The 27,089-nt window shown below is 35.9% G+C and overlaps 3 protein-coding genes across 12 annotated transcripts; 1 reads left to right on the forward strand and 2 right to left on the reverse strand.

Moving 5' to 3' along the window:
- Positions 1 to 3,859: 3,859 nt before the first annotated feature.
- LOC104088138 (sugar transporter ERD6-like 5) lies at positions 3,860 to 10,436 on the reverse strand. 5 transcript variants are annotated; one of them, XM_009592772.4, is made up of 18 exons: positions 9,883 to 10,436; positions 8,413 to 8,560; positions 7,899 to 7,961; positions 6,816 to 6,905; positions 6,652 to 6,711; positions 6,409 to 6,474; positions 6,242 to 6,307; positions 6,089 to 6,164; positions 5,914 to 5,978; positions 5,534 to 5,626; positions 5,339 to 5,419; positions 5,166 to 5,250; positions 4,887 to 4,949; positions 4,754 to 4,813; positions 4,601 to 4,635; positions 4,428 to 4,487; positions 4,226 to 4,340; positions 3,860 to 4,121 (listed from the first exon to the last, which is right to left on the reverse strand). In XM_009592772.4, exons 2-18 carry the CDS (start codon positions 8,533 to 8,535, stop codon positions 4,000 to 4,002), a joined length of 1,323 nt encoding a protein of 440 aa, XP_009591067.1. In that variant the 5' UTR covers positions 8,536 to 8,560; positions 9,883 to 10,436; the 3' UTR covers positions 3,860 to 3,999. The 5 variants fall into 5 exon arrangements, with proteins under 5 accessions (XP_009591067.1, XP_009591063.1, XP_009591065.1 ...); XM_009592768.4 differs by adding an exon at positions 5,023 to 5,066 and having other exon boundaries at positions 4,601 to 4,813; positions 9,883 to 10,433; XM_009592770.4 differs by lacking the exon at positions 4,601 to 4,635 and adding an exon at positions 5,023 to 5,066 and having other exon boundaries at positions 9,883 to 10,431.
- An 881-nt stretch (positions 10,437 to 11,317) lies between these two features.
- LOC104088137 (sugar transporter ERD6-like 5) lies at positions 11,318 to 18,372 on the reverse strand. 6 transcript variants are annotated; one of them, XM_009592764.4, is made up of 19 exons: positions 18,239 to 18,372; positions 17,593 to 17,742; positions 15,276 to 15,338; positions 14,675 to 14,764; positions 14,525 to 14,584; positions 13,994 to 14,059; positions 13,847 to 13,912; positions 13,694 to 13,769; positions 13,481 to 13,545; positions 13,194 to 13,286; positions 12,994 to 13,074; positions 12,792 to 12,876; positions 12,657 to 12,700; positions 12,508 to 12,570; positions 12,365 to 12,424; positions 12,215 to 12,268; positions 11,947 to 12,006; positions 11,727 to 11,841; positions 11,318 to 11,642 (listed from the first exon to the last, which is right to left on the reverse strand). In XM_009592764.4, the coding sequence occupies exons 2-19, from the start codon at positions 17,710 to 17,712 to the stop codon at positions 11,521 to 11,523; spliced, it is 1,383 nt and encodes a 460-aa protein (XP_009591059.1). In that variant the 5' UTR covers positions 17,713 to 17,742; positions 18,239 to 18,372; the 3' UTR covers positions 11,318 to 11,520. The 6 variants fall into 6 exon arrangements, with proteins under 6 accessions (XP_009591059.1, XP_009591058.1, XP_009591060.1 ...); XM_009592763.4 differs by lacking the exon at positions 18,239 to 18,372 and adding an exon at positions 18,070 to 18,227; XM_009592765.3 differs by lacking the exon at positions 18,239 to 18,372 and adding an exon at positions 18,061 to 18,211.
- A 6,914-nt stretch (positions 18,373 to 25,286) lies between these two features.
- Positions 25,287 to 26,362, forward strand: LOC138905602 (uncharacterized). Its single transcript, XM_070194125.1, has 3 exons — positions 25,287 to 25,487; positions 25,560 to 26,142; positions 26,241 to 26,362. The coding sequence occupies exons 1-3, from the start codon at positions 25,287 to 25,289 to the stop codon at positions 26,360 to 26,362; spliced, it is 906 nt and encodes a 301-aa protein (XP_070050226.1).
- The last annotated feature ends 727 nt before the right edge of the window (positions 26,363 to 27,089 follow it).

Genomic DNA, 27,089 nt, shown 5'->3' on the forward strand with positions numbered 1-27,089 from the left:
TGAAGAAAGGCCAAGCTCTGATAGCTCATTTGTTCATGATGAGCTCATTGGTGGAAGAAGATTAGGAACCAGTAGAAGAGGCAATTCAGGAGGTGTTACACTTGTATCCTGATGTGTTTGCAGAACCTAAATCTCTGCCCCCGTCAGGACCCTAGACCACACCATTACCTTGAAGCCTGGAGCCATACCAGTCAGCTTGAGGCCTTACAGATACAATTATTATCAGAAGGATGAGTTAGAAAGACAAGTAAAGAGATACTCACCAATGGCATAATTCAGCATAGTCAATCACCCTTTTCATCACCAGCTCTACTTGTCAAAAAGAAGGATGGAACCTGGAGGTTTTGTGTAGACTATAGAGGTCTGAATGACATCACAGTAAAGGACAAGTATCATATACCTATTGTGGGTGACCTCTTAGATGAGCTGTGTGGATCTATGTTTTTTTTTCCAATGTGGATTTGAGAGCTGATTATCATCAGATCAGAATGAAGGTAGAAAATAATTACAAGACAACTTTCAGAACTCATTTAGACCATTATGAATTCAGAATCATGCCATTTGGGTTAACAAATGCACCAACTACCTTCCAAGTTTTGATGAACCAGGTTTTTCAGCCTTTCCTTAGAAAGTTTGTTTTAGTATTCTTTGATGATATCCTTATCTACAGTCAATCTGAGAAAGAGCATGTGACTCACTTAGTTGTTGTATTTGACACTCTGAAGAAACGCTCCTTATTTTCTAAAAGGTCTAAATGCTCATTTGGTCAATCTAAGGTTGAGTATTTAGGTCACATAATAACTGCAGAAGAAGTGTCTATTGATCCTACTAAAATACAAGTTATGGTCGATTGGCCTAGGCCAAACTCTTTTGAGAGCACTGAGAAGATATTTGGGATTGACCGGGTATTATAGAAAGTATGTTGCTAATTATGGAGTCATTTGTAGAACTCTGACTGATTTACTCAAAAAATGTGCTTTTAAATGGAATGAAGAAGCTGACTTAGCTTTTGTAGCCCTCAAGAAAGCTATGTCTTTTATCCAATGGTGGCCTTATCTGATTATACTAACGAATTCATAGTGGAAACAAATACTAGTCAAAATGCCATTGGTTGTATTGATGCAAGAAGGAAGACCAGTAGCTTATTTCACCAAGGTTTTGGCTTAGAAGCATAGACGTATGTCAATCTATGAGAAAGAGTATATGGCTTTTCTGAATGCAGTGGACAAGTGGAGGCACTATTTACATTACAAGCATTTTGTGGTCAGGACTGACCCGCACAACTTAAAATACCTTCTTGGACAAAAGGTTACTTCTGCCATACAGCAGAAAGGAACTAACCCAAATTACTTGGACTGGACTATGAAGTGTTGTATAAGAGAGGGGCTGAAAATAGGGTAGTTGATGCCCTTTCTAGACATCATGAAGAATCAGAAGGCAACACAAGCCAATTCCAAGGGAAACTACAGGCAATTAGTGTCTCAGTTCCTTCTTAGATGCAGGAGATAGCACCCAGTTATGAAGAAGACACTCAAGCTGCAGAATTGATCAGTCAGGAATCAGTGAACATACAAGGACCTAGCATCTGACATTACTCTTCTAGCATACTTAGAAGGAAAGGCAAAATCTACATTGGGACTACTGGTGGCTTCAGAACTCAGCTATCTCTACATTTCATGATTCTCCTCTAGGTGGACACTTAAGACAACTGGGAACTCTAAAGAGGTTGTCATAGATGTTCTATTGGCCTAAGATGAAACAGATGGTCAATGACTTTGTGGTTGGCTGTGATATTTGTCTTAGGAGCAAGGATGACAATATGTCCTATCCTGGTCTTTTGCAGCCTCTCCTTATTCCAAATCAAGCATGGAGCCACATCATAGAAGGTCTGCCCAAATCCAAGAACAAGGAGGTGATACTTGTGGTAGTTGATAGGATGACAAAATATGCTCATTTTATAGTTCTTCGCATATTTATACCGCAACAACAGTGGTTGATGTGTTCTGGAAGAAAATACACTGCTTGCATAGCACTCTTGAATCAATAGTAACTAACAAAGACATGGTGTTTTTAAGCAATTTTTGGCAATTCTTATTCAAGCTTCTGGGAACTCAATTACATTATAGTACAGCCTACCACCCTAAGAGTGATGGTCAAACTGAAAGAATAAACAAGTGCTTGGAAAATTACCTCAGGTGCATGACTGCTAGTCGACCAACACAATAGAAGCAATGACTTACTGCTGCTGAGTGGTGGTACAACACCAACTTCCACACCAGCCTGCAGTGTATTCCCTTTGAGGCTTTGTATGGTTACTCATCCTCTCAGTTATCCCTTGGGCCTATACTAGAAATAAGGGTGCAAGAAGCTGAAGATATAGTAATGAGAAGGCAACAAATGCAACAACTGTTAAAGGACAATTTAACTAGGCTCAGGAGTAGAATGAAATACTATGCTAATAAGAGGAGATCTGATAGAGAATTCCAACTGGGGGATATAGTCTATTTAAAACTACAACCATATAGGCAGACTTCCATTGCATTGAGGAGAAACTTAAAGCTGAGTTTTAAATACCATGGACCTATAAAGTTCGGGCTAGAATTGGTAGTGTGGCTTACAAATTGGATTTACCTCCTGAATCTAAGGTCTACCCTGTGTTTCATGTCTCTCTACTCAAGAAAAAGGTAGGTGATAGAGTGGTGGTGCAGACAACTTTGCTTATCACTAGTGATGATGGTCAGTTCTTGGTGAAACCAGTTGCTATTCTACAAAGGCAACTGATCAAGAGGAACAATGCTGACGTAGTTAGAGTACTGGTACAATGGTCGAATCTACCTCCAGAAGATGCTACTTGGGAGGATTATCAGTTTCTCAAAGCCAAATTTCCAGATTTCGACTGTAATCCTTGAGGACAAGAATCCTTTGAAGAGGTGGGGTATGCAATGATCTAGTATTAATCAAAGGATTAGTGTTGTCGGCTGGACTCGATTGGAGGAAGCTTAGGCGGAGGAGTAACAGAAAGTGAAGAGGAATAACAGAATTTCAAATTAGCGGTTAGGATTAGTTTCGAATAAATGAGCTACGAGGGCTAGAATTTTGCCACGTCAGCTGAAGGTTGTTATAACTAACCCTCAGCAGAATTTGGAATGCATCAAATCCAAGGTTATTCTTGTCTCATCTCACACTTTCTCACTCGATTTCTGCTTCTTCTTTCCTTCAATCTCTGATTCTTCTCTTCTTTCATTTCTACAGATCTCAGTCGACTATAAGAGCTTATTAGTCATAGTTAGTCGTTCATTTGGTTTGTTTGTAATTCGTTTCTTTTCCATTTATATATAAAACAGAAAATTGTCCAAAAATCTTCTTCTATTTCGCAATTTGGTTGATTAATTTCTTAGATCCTTAGCTGGATCATTACAATAAAATTAAGAGGTTCCCTTTTAAAAAGACTAACCAATAGTACAATCATATTAGAATTGGAAGTCTTTATGAATTTCTTTTGCCCCATTTCGTTTATCATCTCTTTCCATGCGTTAGTGTTTCAAAAGTTTGATTCTAAGTAAAGAAAATCGAGATACTGCTTGTATCGTTGTAATAATGACTTCTTTTCTCTTGACTAATTTATTTTATGTTATATATATCATACTTTATTTTCGGGGATCGTACGTGTATCAATTCATTCAACTTGTGGTAACAATTTCCCGATTATCCAGCTTTAGTTTACTATTGACTTAAATATGAACAGAAGCTCATTTCACTTCACTGCTCAACTGCCTAGGCAATGTTCACATGTTATACCAGTTGCCTGCCCCATCCGACATTGAATTGTGGTTCTACTTCTAATTCCAAAACTATGATCTTTACTTACTCATAAGCACATTCATGTTTATGATATATTAGATAAGATTTACATATGAACATAACAAGCATCAATCTCTATATACAGTAGTTCTGTAGTCTGAAGAAGTTCAAAATAAGCACTAATGAATGAAGAACAAATCATTGAAGTAATGTCATCGATGCCTGGATTTCCTCAAGTGTCCGTCCCTTAGTCTCCGGTACCAGCATTGCAACGAATACAACGACTGAGCCACAAAAGAATGAAAACAAGAAGAATATTCCTGGAAGTTTTGACACATTAGTAAACAACTGAACCAGTTGAAGGAATTAAAACAGAATTTTAGTACCAAAGGAAGCTTTAGGAAGATATTGAGAGTGGCATTACCTGCTGCATTCCATTGGAATAGGAAATTAAAAGCATAAGAAACTATCCAAGAAGTAAAACAGTTGACCAAGGCAATGAAACTCCCAGCAGAACCCTTGATGTTTATAGTTAGTATCTGAAAAGGAGAGACTTTTGGTTTGTCTAAATCTGTATAACAAATTGTATTTGAATTTGACATCTTAAAATTGGTTTCTTGACGTACCTCTGACATGATAATCCAGGGTGTACCACCCATGCCCATTGTGAAAGATACAGAAAAGAGCTGGTTATAAATGAAAGATTAACAAAATGATGACAGAGTATAGAGGTAATAAACTATGAACACACCAAAATGGAAGTCAACAGTGGAATGAGAATCTAAGGACTTCCACAAACCAGTATGCCAGTGAACACCATCGAAGAGGTTAGCTCTGCCGGTTGATGATAATCCAGTTCATGGTAAAGCAGAATCATCGATATGATGAACATCACAACAACAAAAGTGTGGCAAACAAATTGAAGTATTCGATTTATCACCAAGTTTAGCACCTTTAAAAGAAACCCCAACGCTGAAAGAAAGCATCCTAAGCAAGCCCCAGCCGAAGTAATCTGCAAACAAAAAGGCTTATGCAAATTGTACTTTATGGGCAAAGAGACATGAGCCCACGGTCATCGTTCTAACCATCATAAGCAGTCGCCGTCCAGCTTTTTCGGTAAGGATAATACTCATGGCAGCAAATGGAAGCTGAAAAGAAAAATGATTGTTTGAGTGTCCTTTCTAACAGTCTGTTATAACTGGAGTTTCAAGAGTTGAGAACCTGGAGAACAGCCATGACTCTAGATGCTGAGTCTGCCGAACAACCTTGTAGAATGAGCTTAACTTTTAGATATATGCCTATAAGTCACAAGGCTGGAATTTTCTAGTTCACTTAAAACAGAATTTATTTCTGATTGTTCTTACCTGCCGCTCTAAAAATTGAACTGGCAAAAGAAGATATCCCACTGTTCCCTCCAAACTGTACGAGAGCCATTAACCCCGTTCCAACCTAATGATATTGAAGTATCCAACAGAAATATCAGACATATAAACTAAGCTATAAAGGACACCAACTATGGGTTATGCATAAAGCTTACAATAAGTGGACGTGCATATTTCCTACTGAACAAATCCATAAAGTCAGATCCTGAGAGTTGCCGAACTGTCTTGGTATAGTCCTGTAAACAGAGGAGAGAGATATTAGTCATAGCTGCTCTTTGGTAACTACAATAAAGATTATGAAGTGGACATTATGGAAATAACACAGATAAGATTTTGGAGCAATCTGTTACTCTTATTTCAGCTGCTTCAGTAGAAATATCTGCATTTCCCCCCCTCAGACGCTGTAGTGATGCTTCTACCTCCTCCTCCAGACCAATTTTAGACTGTCAATAGAACATCAGATATCTTTAACCGGAGGAGCTCGATAGCTTAAAATCAAATATAAAAACAGCTCTTCCTGAGAAAATTTAAAAAGTAACAGCAAGGATAAAGAAGACGAAACATAGATGCTTCACTTTGTGGAAGTACATATCCAATAACATTAGTATTAATCCAATACTTGAGATAAAATGATTGCAGATTCTATATCCTTAATATGTCTTTTCGAAATAGTTGGAGCACAATGATCAGTTAATGCCACCTAATTATTCTTTGTAAATAATTAACTCACCAACCACCTAGGAGACTCTGGTATGAAGAATACACCTAGCACTTGTATAAAGCAAGGGCTAGCACCTGAAAGGTCAACCGACTTCAAGAAATTAAGATGGAAACCTCTATATAATCAGGCATCTTCCTTTTGAAATTCTTTTTTTCCATAACTGTTCTATGCATTGCGCCATTACCTACTAGAGCTAAAGTGCGCCAGTTCATGTTATTCCCAATGTAATACGCCAGCGAAAACCCAAGAGTCAGCGTAAACTGCAAAATATCAATACTTATATATAGAGAAGTTGAGTTGTACCCACCAATCAAAATCAACAAATATTTTCATTTACTGAAGCAGCTGCTGCAAAGCACCCTCGGATATTTTTTGGTGTGACCTCTGAAATGTATATAGGTGCCTGTTTGCAGTTTAATTCAGGTCATATTATGTATGCATTAGACTTTTTTTGGTCCAAGGGAGGGGAAAAGTTCTCAGAAAATATTTAAAAAGTTACTATACCACATATAACTGAATTCCTGAACCAACTCCCATCAGCAACCGTCCAGCATCAAGCCACCAAGCTCTCTTTTGACAGGCAGGCACAATCAAACATGTAAGTTGAACCAGAATAAGGAAAAGGCTATCAGGGAGTCAGAGAAAGAAAGACCCCCTCTCTCTCACACACACACACACGCGCACACACACAGAGAAAGAGAGAGAAAGAGACTAGTGTCTTTGAAGTAAAAGATGTTCTTTCTGTACCTTGCCAAAGATTATTGAGCACCAGCCCAAGATAAAAAATAGATCCAAAAGCCACATTGTCTGTATTAATTACAACCAATTAGAAACTCAAAAAGTTGATTCAGGTTCAATAATCTTTTAATAAGTAGAAATTCAATAAACTTAGTAAAGGAAAAGAGATATACAACTCTCCTGCCAAAAATATCAGCCACCTTTCCACTTATGAGAGCCCCAATCATTCCTCCAAATGTCATGATTGAAGCAAAAACTGAATACTACACAAAAACACGTCAGAAAAAGAATAAATTAGACAATGGAAAGAGAAATATTCAATATTTTGTTTATCCAATTTATTCTGATCTTATTGAGGAGGAAAAAGTTTATCCTGATGAAAAATGCATTTCATTTGACTTGCATTACAGACGCCTAATTTCTAAGTGTGTTTATGGTGGAAGAAAACATCCTTTGACAAAGGTTAGTAGCTAAATGGACATCTTGGTTAAAGAAAACATGGCACAAAAATGAAAAAAGAACACCTAGGTAAGCAACTTGATTAACTGAGAGAGATCATGTCAATATTGATACTGACAGTAGAGTCTAACTCTCGAAGACATCTAAGTTCCTCCAAGGGAGTTTTGTTCTTGCCCTTGCATTCACTTAGCTACAAAACTATTAAGAACCTAATTAGTACGTTTTGTGAACAAAACATATCTTATCCTCTTCATTTGGAATAATAAAATCTTTTACTCCTAACAAACAATTCTCATAATTGCTTTATAAGAGAAAAACTCAATTTCTGTATGAATACTGATGCACTGCCAGTATATTTCGTAGTCATGGCAAATGTTATGTAAGTAAACAGCAATGCTGAATCACTAGCAATTTTCTACATCTAACAATTAATAAAACTCTTTAATTTATCAAAAAGGAAAAGAATAATGCGTTGCTAGTGGGAGGTAGCAGGTATCCCGTGGAATTAGTCGAGGTGCGCGCAAGCTGGCCCGGACACCACAGTTATCGCAAAATAAAAATATGAGCTTTTATAAACCCTAAATAAATTCAATGTTCACGATTACATGTAACCGGCTGTGAGATCAAGCAGAAGCCATTCAGTGTCTTCTAGCACTTCATTTCCCTGTTTTGCAGTTGAATTACTGGATCTAAAACTTTTTAATGATCTCAGAACAGCACGAGAAAAGCTGATCAGGTCAGCGTGAGAGCTCTTATACCACTTTTACACACAGGAAAAGAATTTGTAAAAAATTTACCTCTGCTATAGAGAGTCCCAGGTCATCCATGATCCCTGATTGAGCAGGAGATGCATATCCAACCTGCAAAGGACACACAGTCGGCAAGCAATCAGTGGCAGCCCTTTAGCATGACTTCCTTCGGTCACTAGAGATTACACTAGTAAAATCTCAAGTATGCTCATCTCAGAAATTTGTTATAGTGCTTAAGAACATTTGCATCTCTCCTACCATTAAATTTTAAATACACTCCAGAGGAAACTAACTTTTACGCATGGATATGAGGAAATAAAACATGTCTCCAAGACTCTTGACCCAACGAGGAAACAAATCTATGCGTTTTTTACTCCTGTGGCGCTAGGACACAGTAGGAAGACCAACAGATATATATTTCAAAAACATATGCTGGACAAAATGATGCTTAATTCAGTCTTATCCAAAGATGAATATTTGTGCCTCCATTATCCCCTTAATAAATGAATTAACAAACCTCTAAATCCCACGTATTCCTCGTACCTTTACAAGTAATACTTACAGCAAATCCATAGGCAAAGTAACCACAGGCAGCAACTGAGGAGCTCAAAACAACATTCGCAGTAACATGGGATTCCCAACTTGCTTTTCTGGGACTGCTCCTATCTAGTAAACCTTCATCCATGCTTTCAGTAATATTATGTTGCTACCTGGAAAAGAAAAAACAGAAGAGACCGTTACGCATGAAATTAGAAGTTTAGAAGAGTGGGAATGTATCCAATACTTCATGATAGAGCAGTAAAACATATTCTGGTGCTAGTTTGAAGCAGTTGCTATTAGTCTAAGCAAACATTTGGAATGAAGCCTAAAAGGAACATGATATAACTAGTTGGGATTGTGCTTAGTCATGATGGTTAGCTTACATTAGGGTCAGTGTTTGCTAGGAGGCTGTTTAATCTGTTTAGAGATGCGTATATCAACAAGGAATTGTAGAGAACTCTTATCTGTTAAGGAACTCCAAGTAATGAATGTTGGAGTATGAAATCGGGTAAATGGAGAGAGATTATTTATATGGCTGACCTCAACTAGTTTGAATTGATGTGTGATAATTGTTGTTGATCATTTGCTTTAAGAAAACAAAGTGAGAAACACGTGCTGCCACGGTAATTAGGCCAATGTAAAATTCAGTTGTGCATTAAATATAAGTCGTCAAGTTCTGGGGGATCCGGATCTATTCTGCCATAAAATTAAAGTCAAGTAAAAGGAGTATGGAGCTTATTCATACAGGTGGTTCCACTATAACACAATAATACTGTATTTTCTTGGAAGTTTCAGTCCACATAAATAACTTTGACATTGTGAAAACTCATAACTCCAAACTAGAAAACTTACAAAAACCTAATTGTATTCAAGTCTGAATAAAAAATAAAATAAAAAAGCACACGAGGGTGTGTTTGGTATGGAGGAAAACAAGCTCAGTAACATAATGAAAATGACTTTCTTGGTGGGAGTAGCGAAAACAAGTAACGTCTATAAATATTTGACTGTAAATACAGTTATTATTATATATTATAGCAGTAGGAACCCATAAACTTCAAACTCTAGATCCGCCTCTACCACCAACACATACTCCTACCAGCACCATAGTGTTTGCATAGATTATATATATAAATGCTATTGGGATAATATTTTCTGCAGACTAACCAAACACCAGAAAATAAGCAAGAAAAACATTTTCCTTCTCACCGAACACACCCAAAATCTTTCATGTTAAGAAATTAAGGAAAAAAATACAAGGTAGATTAAAAGAAATAAGATGGAGTAGTACAAGTTGATCCTAGAATAGCAAATAGAAAGCAGCATGGGTTTCTTAAATAAGCATGCGACATATGCTTAAAATATAGAAAAAACAGTTATCATCGTTTCTCTTTACCTCATTATTACTATACAGATTGACAAATAAAAGAGGAACTGCATAAATATTGTAAAACCCAGTAAAGCAAAGAAATTTTGAAGAGTAAGCAGAGCAAACCTGGTTGAAGGTTTAAGATCTTGTTAACCGATCCAATGAACTCCAGCAGAAAAAGCAGGTTTGGTGAAAGGCCAACGGAAGTGTCAAATTGACTATAGCATTTGCAGAGAGAAATACTAGAAAACTAAAGAATATTTGATGCGCCATTCTCACTTTAATAAAACTCATCATGGATATAAATAAAATAAGATAAATAACCCCTCATTAAAAAATCACTGTTTTTCGGATGACAATTAGTAATTGAAAATGACGACCAATCCACGTCCAATTCTTTTACGTTTGTTTTGGTTTTCATATTATTAAAGTACGGCGCCTTCTTTTAAGCGAGATACCGCGCAATTATATGAGATTACATGTTGTGCACTTATTATGATTCATGAGCTGCTCTCTTACGTTAATTAGTTTTCCAATTGTTCACTTCATTTGGAAGAAAGTTGTTGCTTTATTAAAATCTTAACGACACTATCGTTTGTTTAATTCCGTTATTCTAACTTCTAAGAGCACTTAAACTGTCGACTAATTTTTCGTCGAAAAATCTAGTTTTCTTTATTTACACAATTATAACTATATAATTTAATTGCCAAATTTTTACATTTTATTATTTCAAAGTTATTTCAAGATACTGTGAAATAAATCAAAATACTTATTACCTTTACCCTTGAAAATAAAAAGACACATATAATCTTTTGTTGACAACTTAAATAAATAATTGGGGACCACCAACACTAAAAATGTTGTTAGTTGGAATTTCATTTTTATTCTAAGAAAGCTGGGGATATCTTGTGGCTGGTGACTCACCTCTTGTCTTTTTCCTTTGTTTTTTCAATGATTGATACCACAGACGTAACATAGTTTGGTATCTTATGTTTGTTGGTGAATTTATACTTCAGTACTTAGTAGATAACAGCAGTCCCATTGAAAGAGACTTCAATAGATTCCTGAACAGGAATTATTCCATATTAATTAGGAGTATATCTTTTACATTTTATTGAATAATTACTTATAGAAAGTATACGAACTTAGGCATTGGCAAGCAACAGTTTTGAGATAAAAACCACTTGATAATTAAAAGCTTAGCTATTAGGCTAATTCGTATCTTGTCCAACTGGCCTCTCAGTAAGTTGGTATTTAAAGTATCACAACATCTACAGACTACAGTGGGAGTTAAAATGAGAAATGTATTGAATAATGTGCCAAGAGTCAAACCCGTTCAATTCACAAGAACTTTTCCATTTGTTGTCTTCAATCTCAACCGATAAAATTGAGTTGTTAAAAGTAATTTGTTATATATAAAGTAAATTTATATCATCCATTTGAAACTATTTTTCTATGTATTTTATATATTTTTTACTACTCGTTTATGTGTGAGTTTTTTACTAAGTAATATAATCCAATTATATTTGTATGTGTAAGAGTAAAATTGTTGACCCTTAAATTATTATCCCATATAAGGTTGGGCAAATTATGCATTTATGGGTCAAAATTCAAATTACACCGAATTATAAATCAAGAATTCTTCAGAGCCTCCTATTTTAGACTTGAAAATTATTTATCATATCATTATATTCGGTGGCGGCTTGCTACACAAATCATAAAATGTGGATGAACTAATCCTTTTTCTTGAAAAGAAAATCAACATCAGTTAAGCAATGTCATGGATGCCTGAATTTCCTCAAGTGTCCGACCTTTCGTCTCTGGTACTATCTTTGCAACAAATGGAATCATCAACCCGGAAAATATTGTGAATATGAAAAATACACCTAGTAAAATACAAAACTATCAGACCTTGACCAAAAAAAAACATGAAAACACAACGGCGTTCGAGCACTTCTAGAGATGCATACCTGAAGGACTCCGTTCAAATAAGAAGTTAAAAGCATATGTGACAATCCAAGAAGTAAACCAGTTGCATACAATTGCAAGACTTCCAGCTGATCCCTTTATGTTCATAGGAAATATCTGATATGGAAATGAGTTAATGACTATAGTCAGTAGCTATTGTACTTGAAAAGGTATAAGTTGTGTAATGTGCATATGGAGGAATATTGCTAATATATAGCTGACCTCTGAAATAATTGTCATAGCTGCACCACCCACACCCATTGAGTAAAATATACTGAATACCTGTTAACATATGGATTAGCAATTCATGAATCATTTCTTTTCTCGACATGCTCTTGTATAGTTGTAATCAAGATTTACTGGACAGTTTGAGCTACAAATTGGTAAATTAGAAGAAAATGAAGGTTTTCACATAATGACAACATGTGTAGCAAATTAAAGGGATGAAGAATTGATTCAGTTACTGTAGAAAAGAGTGTGAAGCACAAACCAGTATGCCAGTTACCACCAATGTGGCAGAAAGCTGCTTCATTTGATCATAATCCTGCTTGGAATAATGTGGAAAGTGATAAGTCTAGAAAGTGAAATTATAGTCATTTTTCATTTTATAGAAGGTTGGAGGGGAGCGTGTGTTGAGTACCTTACACAAAAAGCCTACACCTACAAGAAAGTTTCCTAAGCATGTCCCAGCCGAAGCAACCTGAAACCAGTTCATTTTGCTTCAATATCGATTCACAATTGATCATTAAAGTAAACACATTAGTAGAGATACTAATTTCTAACCATCAGAACTGGCCGTCTTCCAGTAGCATCTAGTAATAATATGCCTGTAGCAGCAAATGGAAGCTGAAAGAGAAGTATGAATAGATAATAATTTGAGATAATTTTTTAGCAACAGTTCTGCATCACATTGTGATTTCAGGAGTCAAAACCTGGATAAGTCCCATTGTTGCAGTTGCAAAACTAACCGAGGAACCTATACAAAAGCAATAATCTCTTTATTTCTGCCAAATACTATAGAAGTATAGTTCATTTTACAAACAGTCTATGAGGTGCTAAGTGCTAACCAGCTTTTTTGAAAATTGAACTAGCGAAAGATGCAATGGCATCAGTTCCTCCAGACTGCAACAAAATCACTACTCCGAATCCAACCTAGTTAAATCAACAAAGCAAGAGGAAGCTCAATAAACGATAATAATGACAAATATAATATTATAAGATAAGTGTGTATCTATGTACTTATGTATTTATATTTATATTAAAGCTTACAATGAGTGAATGAGCATATTTACGATTGAACATATCCAGATATCTTGATCCTGAGAGCTTCTGAAGGGACTCCACATTGTCCTGTGAAGAAAGTACATTTCAATTACGCAACATAACAGATGGAAGACAGTAATCAGGAAAGAGAATAAGCTCATTGTAAACATTAAGCTAACAGTAACACATTCAGAAGCTAGTCTCACCTTAATTTCAGCTGCTTCTGAAGAAATATCAACATTTTTTCCTCTCAGATACTTTAGAGATGCTTCTACTTCTTTGTCCAGGCCAATCGTGGCCTGCAAACAATTCAATCAGTGAATAAGGAAATTGATCCAACTATGCCAGAAACACACTACATAAAAATAAAATAAAAAAACCACCCCCTTTCTTCCAATAAAAGGGGAAAACGGAAGGAATATGAAAAACTTTGCCTTTTTGGACAGGGAACACTCCACTATATATCTTTGTTTGAAGTTCATACTCCACTCACCAACCATCTCGGAGACTCTGGTATGAAAAATATGCCTAGTAACTGCACCAAAGAGGGTATAATTCCTGAAAAAGGAATTGCAAAGACAGTAAATCAGTTCTTCTACTACGCACAATATGTAGTCTTATCTTCTCTGCAGCCCCTTCTCTCTTTGTGCCTGGCTGTGTATACATGATTATAGAGAAGTAACATTAAATATAGTTAGCACTCTACCTACTATAGCCAAGGGACGCCAAGTTAGGATATTCCCGATTAGAAACATCACTGAAATGCCAAAATATGCCATGAACTGCAAAAGCACAGCAGTTTTAAATATGCAAGATTTGAACAGTTTTAAGTCACAGAAAACAATGGTTTCTCATTTACCGTGATGGCAGCTGTGCATGCCCCTCGAATACTTTGTGGAGAGATTTCTGCAATGTATATAGGAGCCTGCACCATGATGGAAATCTGCTTTTAATATGTTTTACACAGGAAGAAAACTGAAAAATGCTTTGTAATTTAGCTATTTACCACATAAAGGAAAACTCCCGCTCCAATTCCCATTAGAAATCTTCCAACATCAAGCCACCAGGCACTCTTGTAATAAAAGAACACATCAGTGAGTTGAACTCATAACACAGAAACGAACCCCCTACTCCAGATAATTAAACTGGCATGTTAGTTGAGAGAATTCTCCCCATTTTAGTTGAAATTTTCGTTCTACTTTAGCAATCTTTTTGCCCTCCTATTGAATTTTGAAAATTTTCTTTTTACTTAGTCATCCATATCTTGCTATCAGAAGAGCAGTACTGAATAATTGAGAAAGTTGAAAAAGAATCAAAATACTCTATCTACTGAAGTTAAATTACACTCCGGCTTCCTATATCAACTTTTGCTAGACCACAATCAATTAAATGTATTTTATGAGAAAACACTAACATTGCCAGGGCTTCCTCATATGGTGGTTTAATTATTAGTATGAAAGAGATTAAGATGTATAAAACCAATAGAAATTATTAACATTCAACAGATAAAGATCAGCATGACCATTGGATTACATACCGTTGCGAAGATTATGGAAAGCCATCCTAAGATGAAACAGAGATCCATGATCCACATTGTCTACATTAAGGCATAAAATTAACAGGAAAATTCCTAGAATGTTCAGAAAGTAATAAAGAGTGAGAGACCAGCATTAAAAGAGAAACATACTATTCTTCGCCCAACCATATCCGCAATAGTTCCACTCACTAAGGCACCTATAGTTCCACCAAGTGTCAGAATCGCTCCAAATGCTGAATACTGCAGAAGAAGACCAAACCAAAAAAAGAAAACAATAGCACGAATTTAGAAGCAGAAATTTACAAATGTACTGTTTGTTCAAAAAAGAAGAGATGTATATTAGATATACAAATAAAAGACTTAAGATGATTGCAAACTTAGCATAGCCAAGTTTGTGTTGTACTAAATTGTAATCTGCCATACATCTCAAGTCAGAATTTCCTCGTAGATTGATATCTTATTTCACTAATTATCCGTGTGAAAAATTATCTCATTTTAGTGTCTTTGTAGCACAGTTCCCTCCCAAAGCATATGAGCTAAACTGACAAACTCTTCAACTTCTACCAAAAAGGGTAGAATGGGAAACACAATATGTTCGACTCTACCGCCGGAAGTGCTTGGATGAAACTCTAAAAATGCCAAAGCCTAAGGTATGATATTGCAACACACACACAAAAAAAAAAAAAAAAAAAACACAAATTCCAACTCTACAGAAGAGAAATAAATTTTTTAAGGAAAAGGCTACACTTACATCTGCAATGGACAATCCCAGGTCAGCCATGATACCTGACTGGGAAGGAGAAGAGTAGCCAATCTGCAATACAATCATCACAGTTAAGATAAACTCATCAAACACCTTAAACTAAGTTGCTCGGACGCGGGCGTAGGTGTCCGATATGGGTTCGGATCTAGAGGTCGGATCCTTCGAGAAGTAAATTCTAAAATTCGGGGATACGGATCCTAGTACGGATATGAGTGCGAGTATCCGGCTAAAAATAATTCAAAAAATAAAAATATAAAAAATATCTCTAAATTAAGAGAAATTTTGGGGAATACTTATGTATAGCTTGTAAAGCGTGGATTTCTTTTTTATTCTCAAGTTGTAGATAAGAAAATGATTGATTTCCTAGATAACGTATGCTATTTTCTTCAAATTTACCCTAATTTTGGTTTTGATTTCGGAAATTAAATTGTATTTTGTCTCGAATTTTTCCGTCCGTCGTGGTCAAAGTTATACCTGTTAATCGGGCCGGGCTGACCCGTTTACAACCCGGGTCAGCCCGGTACTGTAGCGTGGGGGGCAGGCTGGGACGGGTTGGGCGGGGAGCGGGTTGCAAACGAACAGTTTTTTGATACCGGTGCACCGGAACCCGCTAAGCCCGTTAACGGGTTTTTAACGGGCTACAGCCCGGTTTTTAACCGTTTTTTTATTTTTTTATTTTTTTTTTACCGTTGCCAACGGTCAAATTCAAATATGACCGTTGGCCAACGGCCCTTTTTTGCAAAAATGGCCATTTCGGCCTACCCCTTAAGAAAATAGCCCCCACACTCCTAATATTTGATAAATTATTTGATTTGGTCTACACTAGGGGAGCATCAACAAACCAGTAGCAGGAATATTGATGAACTTCAATTCTACTTGCAAAAGTCAGCAGAGCCCCGCACAAAGGAATTTCTACCACTGGGTTGGTGGAGGAGCAACTCAAATCAATTTCCTGTTCTTTCGGCCATGGCTCGAGACGTGCTAAATGTGCCGATTTCAACAGTCGCATCAGAGAGCGCATTTAGCCAAGCAAGACAGCAACTATGAGATACCCGTCATTTATTGGGCAGCAACGCTTTGGAAATTCTAGTGTGCTTCAGAGATTGGATAAGATCAGAACGACAAAATCAAGGGCGTGACGAGGTAGATGAAGCGGAGGACCAAGAAATTGGAGATATAATGGTTTATGGTTCTGATTCAACCAATGGCGGAAACCAAGAAACTCATGTTGACATGGATGAACTTACAAAAATAATGCAAAGCATGTGATGTACTATTTTTTTTTTTTTTTTTATAATTGTTGTAAACTTTTAATTTGCAAGTTCAAAAATAACAAAATCAAAAAAGAACTTGCAACTTAATTTGAAGTATTATATTATTCAATAAAAATATCAAATGAAAGTCTTCAGAGCTTGATACTTACATATTGCCTATTGTTCTTATTAAATAATTTTTTGTAGCCACTTACTTTCAAATTTCAATTTTAAAATTGTAAAATTCAAATTTCAAATTTAAAACTTTAAACTTCAAAGTTTAATTCTAAGCCTTAAAAGTTTGCAAACACTTAAGTATCAATAACATTGAATAAGAAAAACAAAATTTACTTAAAAAAAAAAAAAAAAAATTGCACAGCCCGGTCCAGACCGCTAAGCCCGAACCCGGACAGACAGAAAAAAACCCGAAAAAGTACAGCCCGCTATCATCCCGCTAACAGCCCGCAACGTTAAACGGACGGGCTGAATTTTTTTGTGTCCAGCCCGTCCCAGCCCGCCCGTTAAACACCCATAGTCAAAGTACCCAAAATTATTTGACCAGATCCGGTACGGATCCCATACCCACACCCATACTAGTGTCGTGTCGACACGGGTGCGCCACCTAAACTGCCATGTCGGAGCAACTTAGACCTTAAGTACTCACTTCAGTTATAGATCATCACTTAATGTGTCTCTAATTTAAGTAATTGCCACTTCTGCTTGTTATGATAGTATTTAAGCATAAGACTTACTGAATCTAAGTCTAGAACCATATAATCATAGGCAGAGAGAAAAACAAGTAATATGAAGAGGAGCAAATTTTATTTTATATAACTGCAGTAATCAGCATCTCCAGGCTTATATTATTGTTTACTGCAAATCCACATCTCCTAGATCATACGATTATGAATTAACTTATATATGTTGACAGTGTGAACAATTTTTACATTGTAAGTGTATTTTATTGTCCCAATCAAGCTATGATTTTTGTCACTGCACCTGTAGTGGTGATCAACAAGCTTCGTTGCCCCTTAAGAGCCTATTATACTTACAGCAAATCCATAAGCCAAGGAACCACACACAACAACACAAGTGCTTAGAACAACTGTTGTCGAGCAGGAGGTGCCAACTGAGAATTTGTTTTCTTCAGTTGGTAAAAGTTGTTCTTCCATGTTTTCGGTCTTGCTAAGCTAGCTGCTTCTCTAATCAGGAATCAAAACAAAAGAGGGAAACTCAAAAATCAGCCAAAAATGGAGGAAGAGATTAACGAAAAAAGGAAAAACAACAGAGGGAACCTCAAAAATCCAAATACTCAAGCAAATACAGCTTTCATAAAATACAAAAAGGACAGGAATTTGGAGCGATGAGATTTGTGGGCTATAATTAGTTACTAACAGCTAAAAACTGCTGCTCTTCACAACCCAAAACGTTGAAAACAATTATCCCTCATTCCAATTACGTGAACCTAGAACATGAAGTCTAAAAAATAAAAGAAAACTTTTGAAACTTGAATTATTAACCTGTCATACCATTTGTATGGCTATACAACTTCTAAAACTGGTGTTTCTTAAATATGTAGCAAAACGTGCATGCCCATTAATTTGAGGATTGTAATTTGTAGCTTCGATTAGAGAAATAGAGAAAGAGATAAGGACAAGGTAAATGAAACATGATATTTCAGCAAAATATTAAAAGCACCTAGTTCAGCTCTTCGTCTTGGAATCACCAAAAAGAAAGAAAGGTATATGTGTGGTTATGATAATCTAACAGTCTATTTATGTCGGATTTCTTTTTTTTTTTTTTGGTCCAATATTTATGGCGGATATGTTAAGAATATTTAAGCTTACAATCACCATGAGAGTCTTTCTCCTCTTATATGTTTCTCCAATTCGATAAGCATTTTTTTTGAAAAAAAATGTTTTTTTTCAAAATAAAAATATTTGACCAAGCTTTTTGAATGGAAAAAAAATACTTTTGAGGAGAAGCATAAATATTTTTTGAAAAATTGAATAAAGTAGTTTTTTTTTAAAGTATTTTTGAGAAAAATACATTTAGAATCAGTTTTTAAATGCCTGACCAAACACTAATCGTTGCTCATAAGTGTTTTTTAAATTAATTAGTCAAACACAAGTTGATTCTCGATAAAAATATTTTTGAAAAAAATAATTCTAAAAATAAACTTATTTTTACATTTTGACCCAAACCCACCCGGTATTTTCTCTATTAATAAGGGGGAATAAGCATTACATGAGGTCAACTTCAAGGGCATTCTGGTAATTTCACATTAAAAGGAGCAATTTAATTGGATAACAAGGCACCTTACTGTAGCTGCCATAGAGATATTTGAGTGACTAGGACCGAATTGACCTTTGCTTTATCTCAATCAAATACATCACCATTTAATTATCCCAAATCTTCTTCTGGAGTAACTCTTATGTTTATCACTTTCGCAAGTATACAAATCTTTGATAGACATGGGCCCATTTGATAGCCACGTCCCTAAAAGGTAATTACAGTTTTTATATTAGCCATTGTAATTTATATATACGTTGTTTTTGTCATACTCCTACATTGATATTCCTATTTAATTTTATGGCTATTTGTGTTACTAACTTTATTTTTAATTTACATAACATAAAAAAATATGGTTTATGGTTGGCATTTGGACAAATATTTGACAAAGTTGAAAAATAAATTACTTAAAGGAAAAAAATATAATTGGAAGTTAAAGTTGTGTTTGCACATAAATTCTATTTGAAAACAAGAAATTGAGTAATTATTATTTCAATTGAAATAATCCTCAAAAAGTGTTCAACATAACGGTTTGCCACCATCTCCATCGCACCCACTGAACTATGCAACAATGTTTTAACTTGCAGCACCATTAATTACTGAAAATTGCTTGTTCAAATTTTTATCTGATTTCCTAAAATATTAATGTTTTTATACTGTTTTGTCTAGAAAACATATTTGTCATAAAAGATGGCAATTCGGATTATGCTCTTTCAATTTTTAAGAATGGAATATAAATTTGATAATATTTAAGTTAAAAGGTAAATATACAATAAAGGTTATTAGAATTTTAAAAAATATTTTAATCTTGTATACCATTTAAAAGAAAGGTAGAGAATGTGTAACAAAATATCAAAGCAACTTGGTATCCTCTTTTGACCGGATATAATCAGATAGTAACCAAAGAATCCAAATTTCAAGTAAATCAAAAGCTAACTACTGGAGAGAGAAAAACCAAGGAAAAGAAAAATAACACAAAATTCAAAATCCATCAAAAGTCACAATCCAACCATTAAGAACACCAAAAAAGAAAGAATCCAAAAATCTAAATTTGAAGAAAATCAAAAGCTAACTAATAAGAAAACTAAATCCAACCTGCCCACCTTAATAAACCTAACATCAAATAAAATCGCAAACTAACCATTTAACTCGGAAGGAAAAAACCGAGAAAGTCACATAACAAAAAAATCACAGTCTAGCAAATTAAACTCAAAAAGAAAAGAAATCTACAATAGGTTATAACATGCAATTTATCTATTTAGTGTTGCACACATATCAATCTTTTTAACTTCTGTCTTTGCCTTGTAATTAATACGATGAATTAACACTATCTTTGAATTATGTGCTACATGTGACATTTGTACTAATTAAGAAATGCATTATTTTCGCGATCTTTTGGTATTTTTGATAAAGGAAATTAGCATTCACTATGCAATACTAGACCATGCAACTTTGATTCAATAGGTACTAATTCAACCTATATATATATATATATAGGTTTTTGAGGCATTACATTGTAGCTTTCATGAACTTCCCTATGATCAAAAATATATTTTATTTTAACTAAATTAATTTGGCAAAAGTAATTATGACTTTGAAAATCCAAGAAGGCAATAATTAGTATTTTTCCAAACTATCCTTGAGCCAATAATGATCTACAAAATATGATGATATACAAAGACTAATTTAAAGAAGATATAAAGGATAATTTAGTTAAACAACGATTATATTAACGCTATTAAATGATTCTCTTAATGGGTGTGTCAAAAACTTAGAAGCACTTATTTTGAACGATAGATAGCATCGTCTAAGAAACTATCCATAACTATTTTAATAACTTAATATTTTAAGTAAAATTTTATATTACACGTGCATATAAAATTATAAATTAAGAAGAAAATTTACACATACTAATTAGCACAACTTAAGCATAGTGCTACGCATGGGCCATCCCTTACTAGTTCTAATTCTAACTACGTATTAATAAGGGGAATAAGCACGGGAGGTCAACATGCCTGCTTGTCACTTTAAGGATATTCTGGTCATTTCACATGCAATAGAGCAATCTAATTGGATAAAAAGGTATCTTACTGTAGCTTCCATATAGATATTTCGGAAAAGGGCCAAGAATGCCCTCAACGTATTAGAAATGGCTAAAAAATGTCCTCCTTCCACCTATGGGTTCATATTTGCCCTTAATGTTATTTTTAGGCTTAAAAATGCCCCTCTCTTAACAGAAAGATGACATGACATTGATGAGCATTTTAATTAAACATGTAGCATTTATTTAGTCCGAAAAAAGTGATTTTTTTTACTAAAAACTGAAAAAAATAAAAATATTTTTTTTCTAGTTTTTACAAAAAAAACTGCTTTAAAAACAGCTGAAAAATATTTTCTAAAATAATATTTTTGTAAAAACAAAAACTGAAAAGCAATTGAAGAAGAAATAATTTTTTTTTTACTAAAAACTGAAAAAAAACGAAAATATTTTTTTTCCAGTTTTTACAAAAAAACTGCTTTAAAAAAAGTTGAAAAATATTTTCTAAAACAATATTTTTGTAAACACTAAAAACAAAACTGAAAAGCAATTTTCTAAAGCAATGTTTTTGTAAAAGCTGAAAAAGAAAGGAAATATTTTTTTACTAAAAACTGAAAAAAACCAAAATATTTTTTTTCCAGTTTTTACAAAAAACTGCTTTAAAAAAAGGTGAAAAATATTTTCTGAAACAATATTTTTGTAAAAACTTAAAAAAATACTGAAAAGTAATTTTCTAAAGCAATATTTTTGTAAAAGCTGAAAAAGAAGAGGAAATATTGTTTTTTTACTAAAAATTGAAAAAAACAAAAATATTTTTTTTTCCCAGTTTTTACAAAATAACTGCTTTAAAAAAAGTTGGAAAATATTTTCTGAAATAATATTTTTGTAAAAACTTTAAAAAATACTGAAAAGTAATTTTCTAAAGCAATGTTTTTGTAAAAACTGAAAAAGAAGAGGAAATATTTTTCAGCTTTTACAAAAATATTGCTTTAGAAAATTGCTTTTCAGTTTTGTTTTCAATTTTTATAAAAATATTGTTTTAGAATATATTTTTCAGTTTTTTTTAAAGTAATTTTTTTGTAAAAACTGAAAAAAAATATTTTCGTTTTTTTCAGTTTTTAGTAAAAGAAAATATTTCCTCTTCTTTTTCAGCTTTTACAAAAATATTGGTTTAGAAAATTGCTTTTCAGTTTTTTTTTCAGTTTTTACAAAAATATTATTTTAGAAAATATTTTTTAGCTTTTTTTAAAGCAGTTTTTTTGTAAAAACTGAAAAAAAAAATCGATTTTTTCAGTTTTTAGTTAAAAAATGCTACATGTTTAATTAAAATGTCAATCAATGCCATGTCATCTTTCCGTTAAGAGATGAGCATTTTTAAGCCTAAAAATAACATTAAGGGTAAATTTAAACCCATAGGTGAAAGGGAAATATTTTTGAGTCATTTCTAATACGTCAAGTACATTCTTGGCCTTTTAACAAGACCGAATTGCCCCTTGCTTATCTCTATCATACATCACCATTAGTTTCCAGAAGCTTTTATGGAGATGTGGGCCCTATCTGAGTCTTTGTTTTACACGTTGCTATCATTTTGCAAGCATATAGCCATTTTGTATTGTACAACTCATTGAAGAAATGGGGCTCATTACCGTAGCATTTTTCTTTATTCCATATTAGTTCATCTGCTTATCAGGGTTAAATTTTGAAATATGTTTGGCACAACTTGTTAAAAATGGGATCCATTTAAATTCTCATTACACGTATTAAATTCTCATTATGCACTTCAGTTGTGTAGTGCAGTATGTGTAAATTAATTCACCACGTTTAAAAATATGGAAATTACGTATAATTATTTAACTTGAAACTTTTATCTTAAGATCTTAAGTAAAAATACTTGAAAACGTTTTTGGTTTGGACGTTTCTATGTGATTAGCTTTTCAAATGGTCTATATATTAGTTACATAAAATATAAATTAATGGTAAGGACTTTGCCTACTATTCTAAAATCACATGAAAGTATACGAGTTTGACATCATATGATTAATTAGCTTTAGGATTGTGAAAGAAAAAAGAATGCCAACTACATACGAAATGGTAATACTACAATGCTCAAGAATAAGGCAGTTGCTTCAGAACCATGTAAGGATAGTGTTTACCCGAGAAATCGAATAATGCTAAATTTATATATGGTTCTAAGGATACGTAATATTCTTTGATATAAAAATAACAATACAAGTATTTTGACTATGAGAATGAGAATGATGAACAGAAAAAATGGATAGGACGAAGTAAGTCACGCACAAGGGAAATCTTTGTGCTGTAAGAAAGGGTCTGTTGTTTTTCAATCTATCCAATGTCTGTAGTGTTTACAAGGATCCCCCTTTTATAATAGAGGGTCATTACATTATTTATAACAAAAATAATAAAATAAAGCATATAGTGGAGAACCCATGATGATTTGTCTCTTCCTCGATTCCTGCCAAGATTCTCTCGCTTGGCTCGGTTGTAATGACTCTTGTCTGTGAGCTCGATACTGGTTCGAACCCGTCACTAGGTCGGCCCTTCGGTCTTGGCTTGAGTTCGACCTTCGGGGTGGCCGTGATGCACTTCCGAGGTAGACCTCGAAGCAATGCCTCGGGCTCGATAAGATTATCGAGCCGACTCCTCGAGCAGCCTTCGGACTCGAGGCTCGTTTGTACCTTCTTCGGAGCTTATTTCCAAAATCCTACTTCGGTTTCTTGCCACTCGATCTCGATCGAACGTAGGAAAACCAAAATCTATTTTGACCGTATACAGATAGTCCCCTCGATTCTCATAAAGGATATAGTGAGAATCGACATGATCTTTGACGGTTCGATCGGACAACAAGCTGACGTTTTATCAGGGACCGATTATGACGTATGTGATAGTTGTCCCATCGATTTAGTCTTTCAAGATATTTAATGCTTGTCAGATGATGGTCGGCCATTTCTGATATTGAATCGTGATGCGAGCCTATAAATAACCCTTCCATCTAACTTTTACCACTTTTACGCCTTCGCTTCTTCCAAATTCTCTTATCTTTTCCCTCTGTTACGTTGCCCTATAGCCATCTACACCAGAGTTTTGGCGTCGTCAATTTTTCATTTTCCTTTGTCTTTCTTCCTCTCATATCAATGGCTAAAACTTCGAAAACTGTACCTCAGAAGGAGAAAGCTTCTTCTTCATGGCCGTCCGGCGACAAGCCGCCGGCGGAACCGTCTACCTATGACTACGTTCCCGACCCGTGCACTCTGAAGATCGATTTTAAGGTTGAGAATCCTTCATCCGTTCCGGGTCGATGCGAGCACGTATCGATGTATATGTGCTCTATAACGGAAGGTCATCTCGAGGCCGTCATAAAAGACTGTAACTGGGGTCCCGAGGTTGTGTTGCAGATCGTATCTCCCGAAGAGAACGTCATCACTCATGTGGAGGGTTTTTTAAGTGTTTACACTTATCCCTTCACGTTGGTACCCGTCGACCCGGTGATCATTGATTTCTGCAAAAGATATCAGGTCACCCTCGGTCAAATTCATCCCTCTTTATGGCGTATAATGATCTTACTTCGCTTCTTCTCTATCAAAGCCGGGGGGAGAGGGGGCTGGATTTTTCTCTAAATCACCTACCTCAAATCTTTCGAGGACTAATCAGACTTCACCGTCGGGCATCGAAGGCTTTGATGTCGAGCATTGATGAAGACAAGTGATGGGTCGTTATATTCGGGTGAGGACCCGTGATCTTATTCCGGAAGAGAAGATGTCGTTCCCTGAGTAATGGAATTTCGACCGTAAGTGTTTCTTGTTTGTTTTTCGTGTCTTTTCCCAATTTTTTCTGATGTCTTTCCCCGATATTCAGCTGCCCCTTGGATGCCACAAGAGGTACCTGACCTCGAGGACTGGGTTCGGAAGTTAGCCTCGACTTTCTCTTATGCCGAACGCGCTTGGCGTGATTTGGCTAAAGGTAGATGGGAGAGCAAGAACCATGGTAAGGTTTTGCTTCTTGTTTCCTTCGAAGTATTCTTTGTGTCCTATTTGTTATTGATTTCCTTTCATGCAGGTGTAACCAAGGATGCCACTTTAAGGCTTTCGAGCGGTGAAGAAGAAGCCAAGTCCTTGGTCCAGAAACCGGGGAAAGATAAGAAGCGAAGAGCTGCCTCTCGGTCAGAGGACCCCAAGCCCAAAACTCGGAGGGTGAGGAGGAAGGCCACTGCCCTTTTCGATTGACTCGGTCCAACGACTGAGAGAAGAAGAAGAAGATAACGCCTCGGCTTTGGTGATCCGATCTGCGAAAGCTATCGAGGTTGCTAGAGCTCCTGAGCCGATGGCGGTTGTACCGGTCGGGGTCAGTCCTGAAATCCCGAGTCTCGATCGGAGCACCCCGAATGATTTGCTCGGGGTTATGACAGCAGGTCATTCGCCTTCTCTTCCAACCTTTTTCGAGGAGGCGTTAAAGGAAGCTCGAGAATTGAAGACCCCCGATATGGGCGGAGGCTCTAGTGTAGGGGACCCTTTTAGGGATTGCTTCACTGGAGTCGATGATGCTTCTGATATTGGTGACACTTCTCTTCTGCTAGAGGAGGCCCAACGTTTTATTACTCGGGTAATGATTTTTCTACACTTGGTTTCCTTGTTCTTTTCCATACTTGACTTGTGTTTTTTTCCTACTGTGCAGGCCATTAGTAGGTTTCGAGTCATTCTCAGTCAGTGTGAGGCCGAGCTTCAGAAGGTCTCGGGTGAGAGAGATGCCATGCGGCTTCTTTGCAGCCAAAAGGACGAGGCTATAAAGGACCTCCAAGCAGAAGAGGCCGAACTCGATAAGCAGGTGAGCCTCGTTCTATTAAAGTATGGGTATGACTCAACTGTGGAAGTTAACCCTTCATTGTCTCAGCTACAACAAAAGATTGAAAAGATCGGGTTACTTCGGGAAGAAGTCAATCAAATCAAAGCCGAATGTAATCAGTGGAAAGAGACTATCGATCGCCTGGCTGCAGAAAAGGAAACCATTTTGACCAAATTACTATCGGCCGATGTTCAGCTTCAAAGCGTCAAGCAAAAGGGGTCGGCTCAAGCTAAGAGGATCAAGGAGCTTGAAACACGTCTTGCTAAGGCCAAGGCGGAGGTTGAGTCGTCGAAAGTCATGGCGGATAAGTCCATTGCTGTGTATCGGGCCAATGTCAAGTCTGCTCAGATGGAGGCACGGGAGGCGGCGGATACTGCCGACGCTCGAGCTCATTGGGTTGCCGAACTTGCTAAATGTAGGTATCGAAAGGAGACCCTCGATGAGATACACGCTTGAGGTTTCGATCTTACCGAAGAGATAAAAAAGGCTAAAGAGCTCGAAGTGAAGCTGAAGCCTTGGCTTCTGATGATGATGATGATGATGATGATGATGATGACGGTAGCAAGAGTGGATCCGAGGACGGGGAAGAGCCCGACAGAGTAGCGAACGCCCCTGAGGCTGACCAGGAAGCTTAGTTCTTAACTAATCTTTTGTATATCATGTAGACAATTCTGTATATATCACGCCAATCAATCATGTAGACAATTTTGTATATATACAACTTAATCGACTTGTTTCTGTGAAGACTTTAATCAAATTTTGACTTCGTAGTCTCTATGATCAATCGATTGTTTTTTCCGACTTGAAGTGATGTAGCCCTTAGGCTTACTAGTTGAGTCAATGATTCAAACTTGAAGAAATATAGCCCTTAGGCGTGATGGTCGAGTGAGTGCTCGCTCAATCTTAAAATGAAAGCAGTTTATAGGATTATTAGCCATCAAGTGAACGGTTCGAACTCGACGTAATATAGCCCATAGGCGTAATGGTTGAGCGAACGTTTCTAGTTTAAAGTAATGTAGCCCGTAGGCGTAATGATCAAGTGAGTGCTTGCTCGAACTCGGAATCAAAGTAGCCCATAGGCTTATTAGTCAAGTGAATGTTTCGAACTCGAAGTAATGTAGCCCGTAGGCGTAATGGTCGAGTGAGTGCTTGCTCGAACTCGAAATCAAAGTAGCCCATATGCTTATTAGTCGAGTGAATGTTTCAAACTCGAAGTAATGTAGCTCGTAGGCATAATGGTCGAGTGAGTGCTTGCTCGAACTCGAAATCAAAGTAGCCCGTAGGCTTATTAGTCGAGTGAATGCTTTGAACTCGAAGTAATGTAGCCCGTAGGCGTAATGGTCGAGTGAGTGCTTGCTCGAA

Source organism: Nicotiana tomentosiformis, chromosome 1 (genome assembly GCF_000390325.3).
Source record: "Nicotiana tomentosiformis chromosome 1, ASM39032v3, whole genome shotgun sequence".
NCBI lineage: Eukaryota > Viridiplantae > Streptophyta > Magnoliopsida > Solanales > Solanaceae > Nicotiana > Nicotiana tomentosiformis.

What these genes read in the sequence shown, in the direction of transcription:
- LOC104088138 (XM_009592768.4), bottom strand. Translation starts at nt 8,535, where the DNA reads ATGGATGAAGGTTTACTAGATAGGAGCAGTCCCAGAAAAGCAAGTTGG. An exon ending in GCGCACTTTAGCTCTAGTAG is followed by an intron (nt 5,979 to 6,088) that starts GTAATGGCGCAA and finishes TTGACCTTTCAG; the next exon opens with GTGCTAGCCCTTGCTTTATA. An exon ending in ATTCCAATGGAATGCAGCAG is followed by an intron (nt 4,122 to 4,225) that starts GTAATGCCACTC and finishes CAAAACTTCCAG; the next exon opens with GAATATTCTTCTTGTTTTCA.
- LOC138905602 (XM_070194125.1), top strand. Translation starts at nt 25,287, where the DNA reads ATGACAGCAGGTCATTCGCCTTCTCTTCCAACCTTTTTCGAGGAGGCG. An exon ending in CCCAACGTTTTATTACTCGG is followed by an intron (nt 25,488 to 25,559) that starts GTAATGATTTTT and finishes CCTACTGTGCAG; the next exon opens with GCCATTAGTAGGTTTCGAGT. An exon ending in GGTTGCCGAACTTGCTAAAT is followed by an intron (nt 26,143 to 26,240) that starts GTAGGTATCGAA and finishes GTGAAGCTGAAG; the next exon opens with CCTTGGCTTCTGATGATGAT.
- LOC104088137 (XM_009592764.4), bottom strand. Translation starts at nt 17,712, where the DNA reads ATGGAAGAACAACTTTTACCAACTGAAGAAAACAAATTCTCAGTTGGC. An exon ending in TTTCCATAATCTTCGCAACG is followed by an intron (nt 14,060 to 14,524) that starts GTATGTAATCCA and finishes TTTTATTACAAG; the next exon opens with AGTGCCTGGTGGCTTGATGT. An exon ending in AATATGCTCATTCACTCATT is followed by an intron (nt 12,877 to 12,993) that starts GTAAGCTTTAAT and finishes TGATTTAACTAG; the next exon opens with GTTGGATTCGGAGTAGTGAT.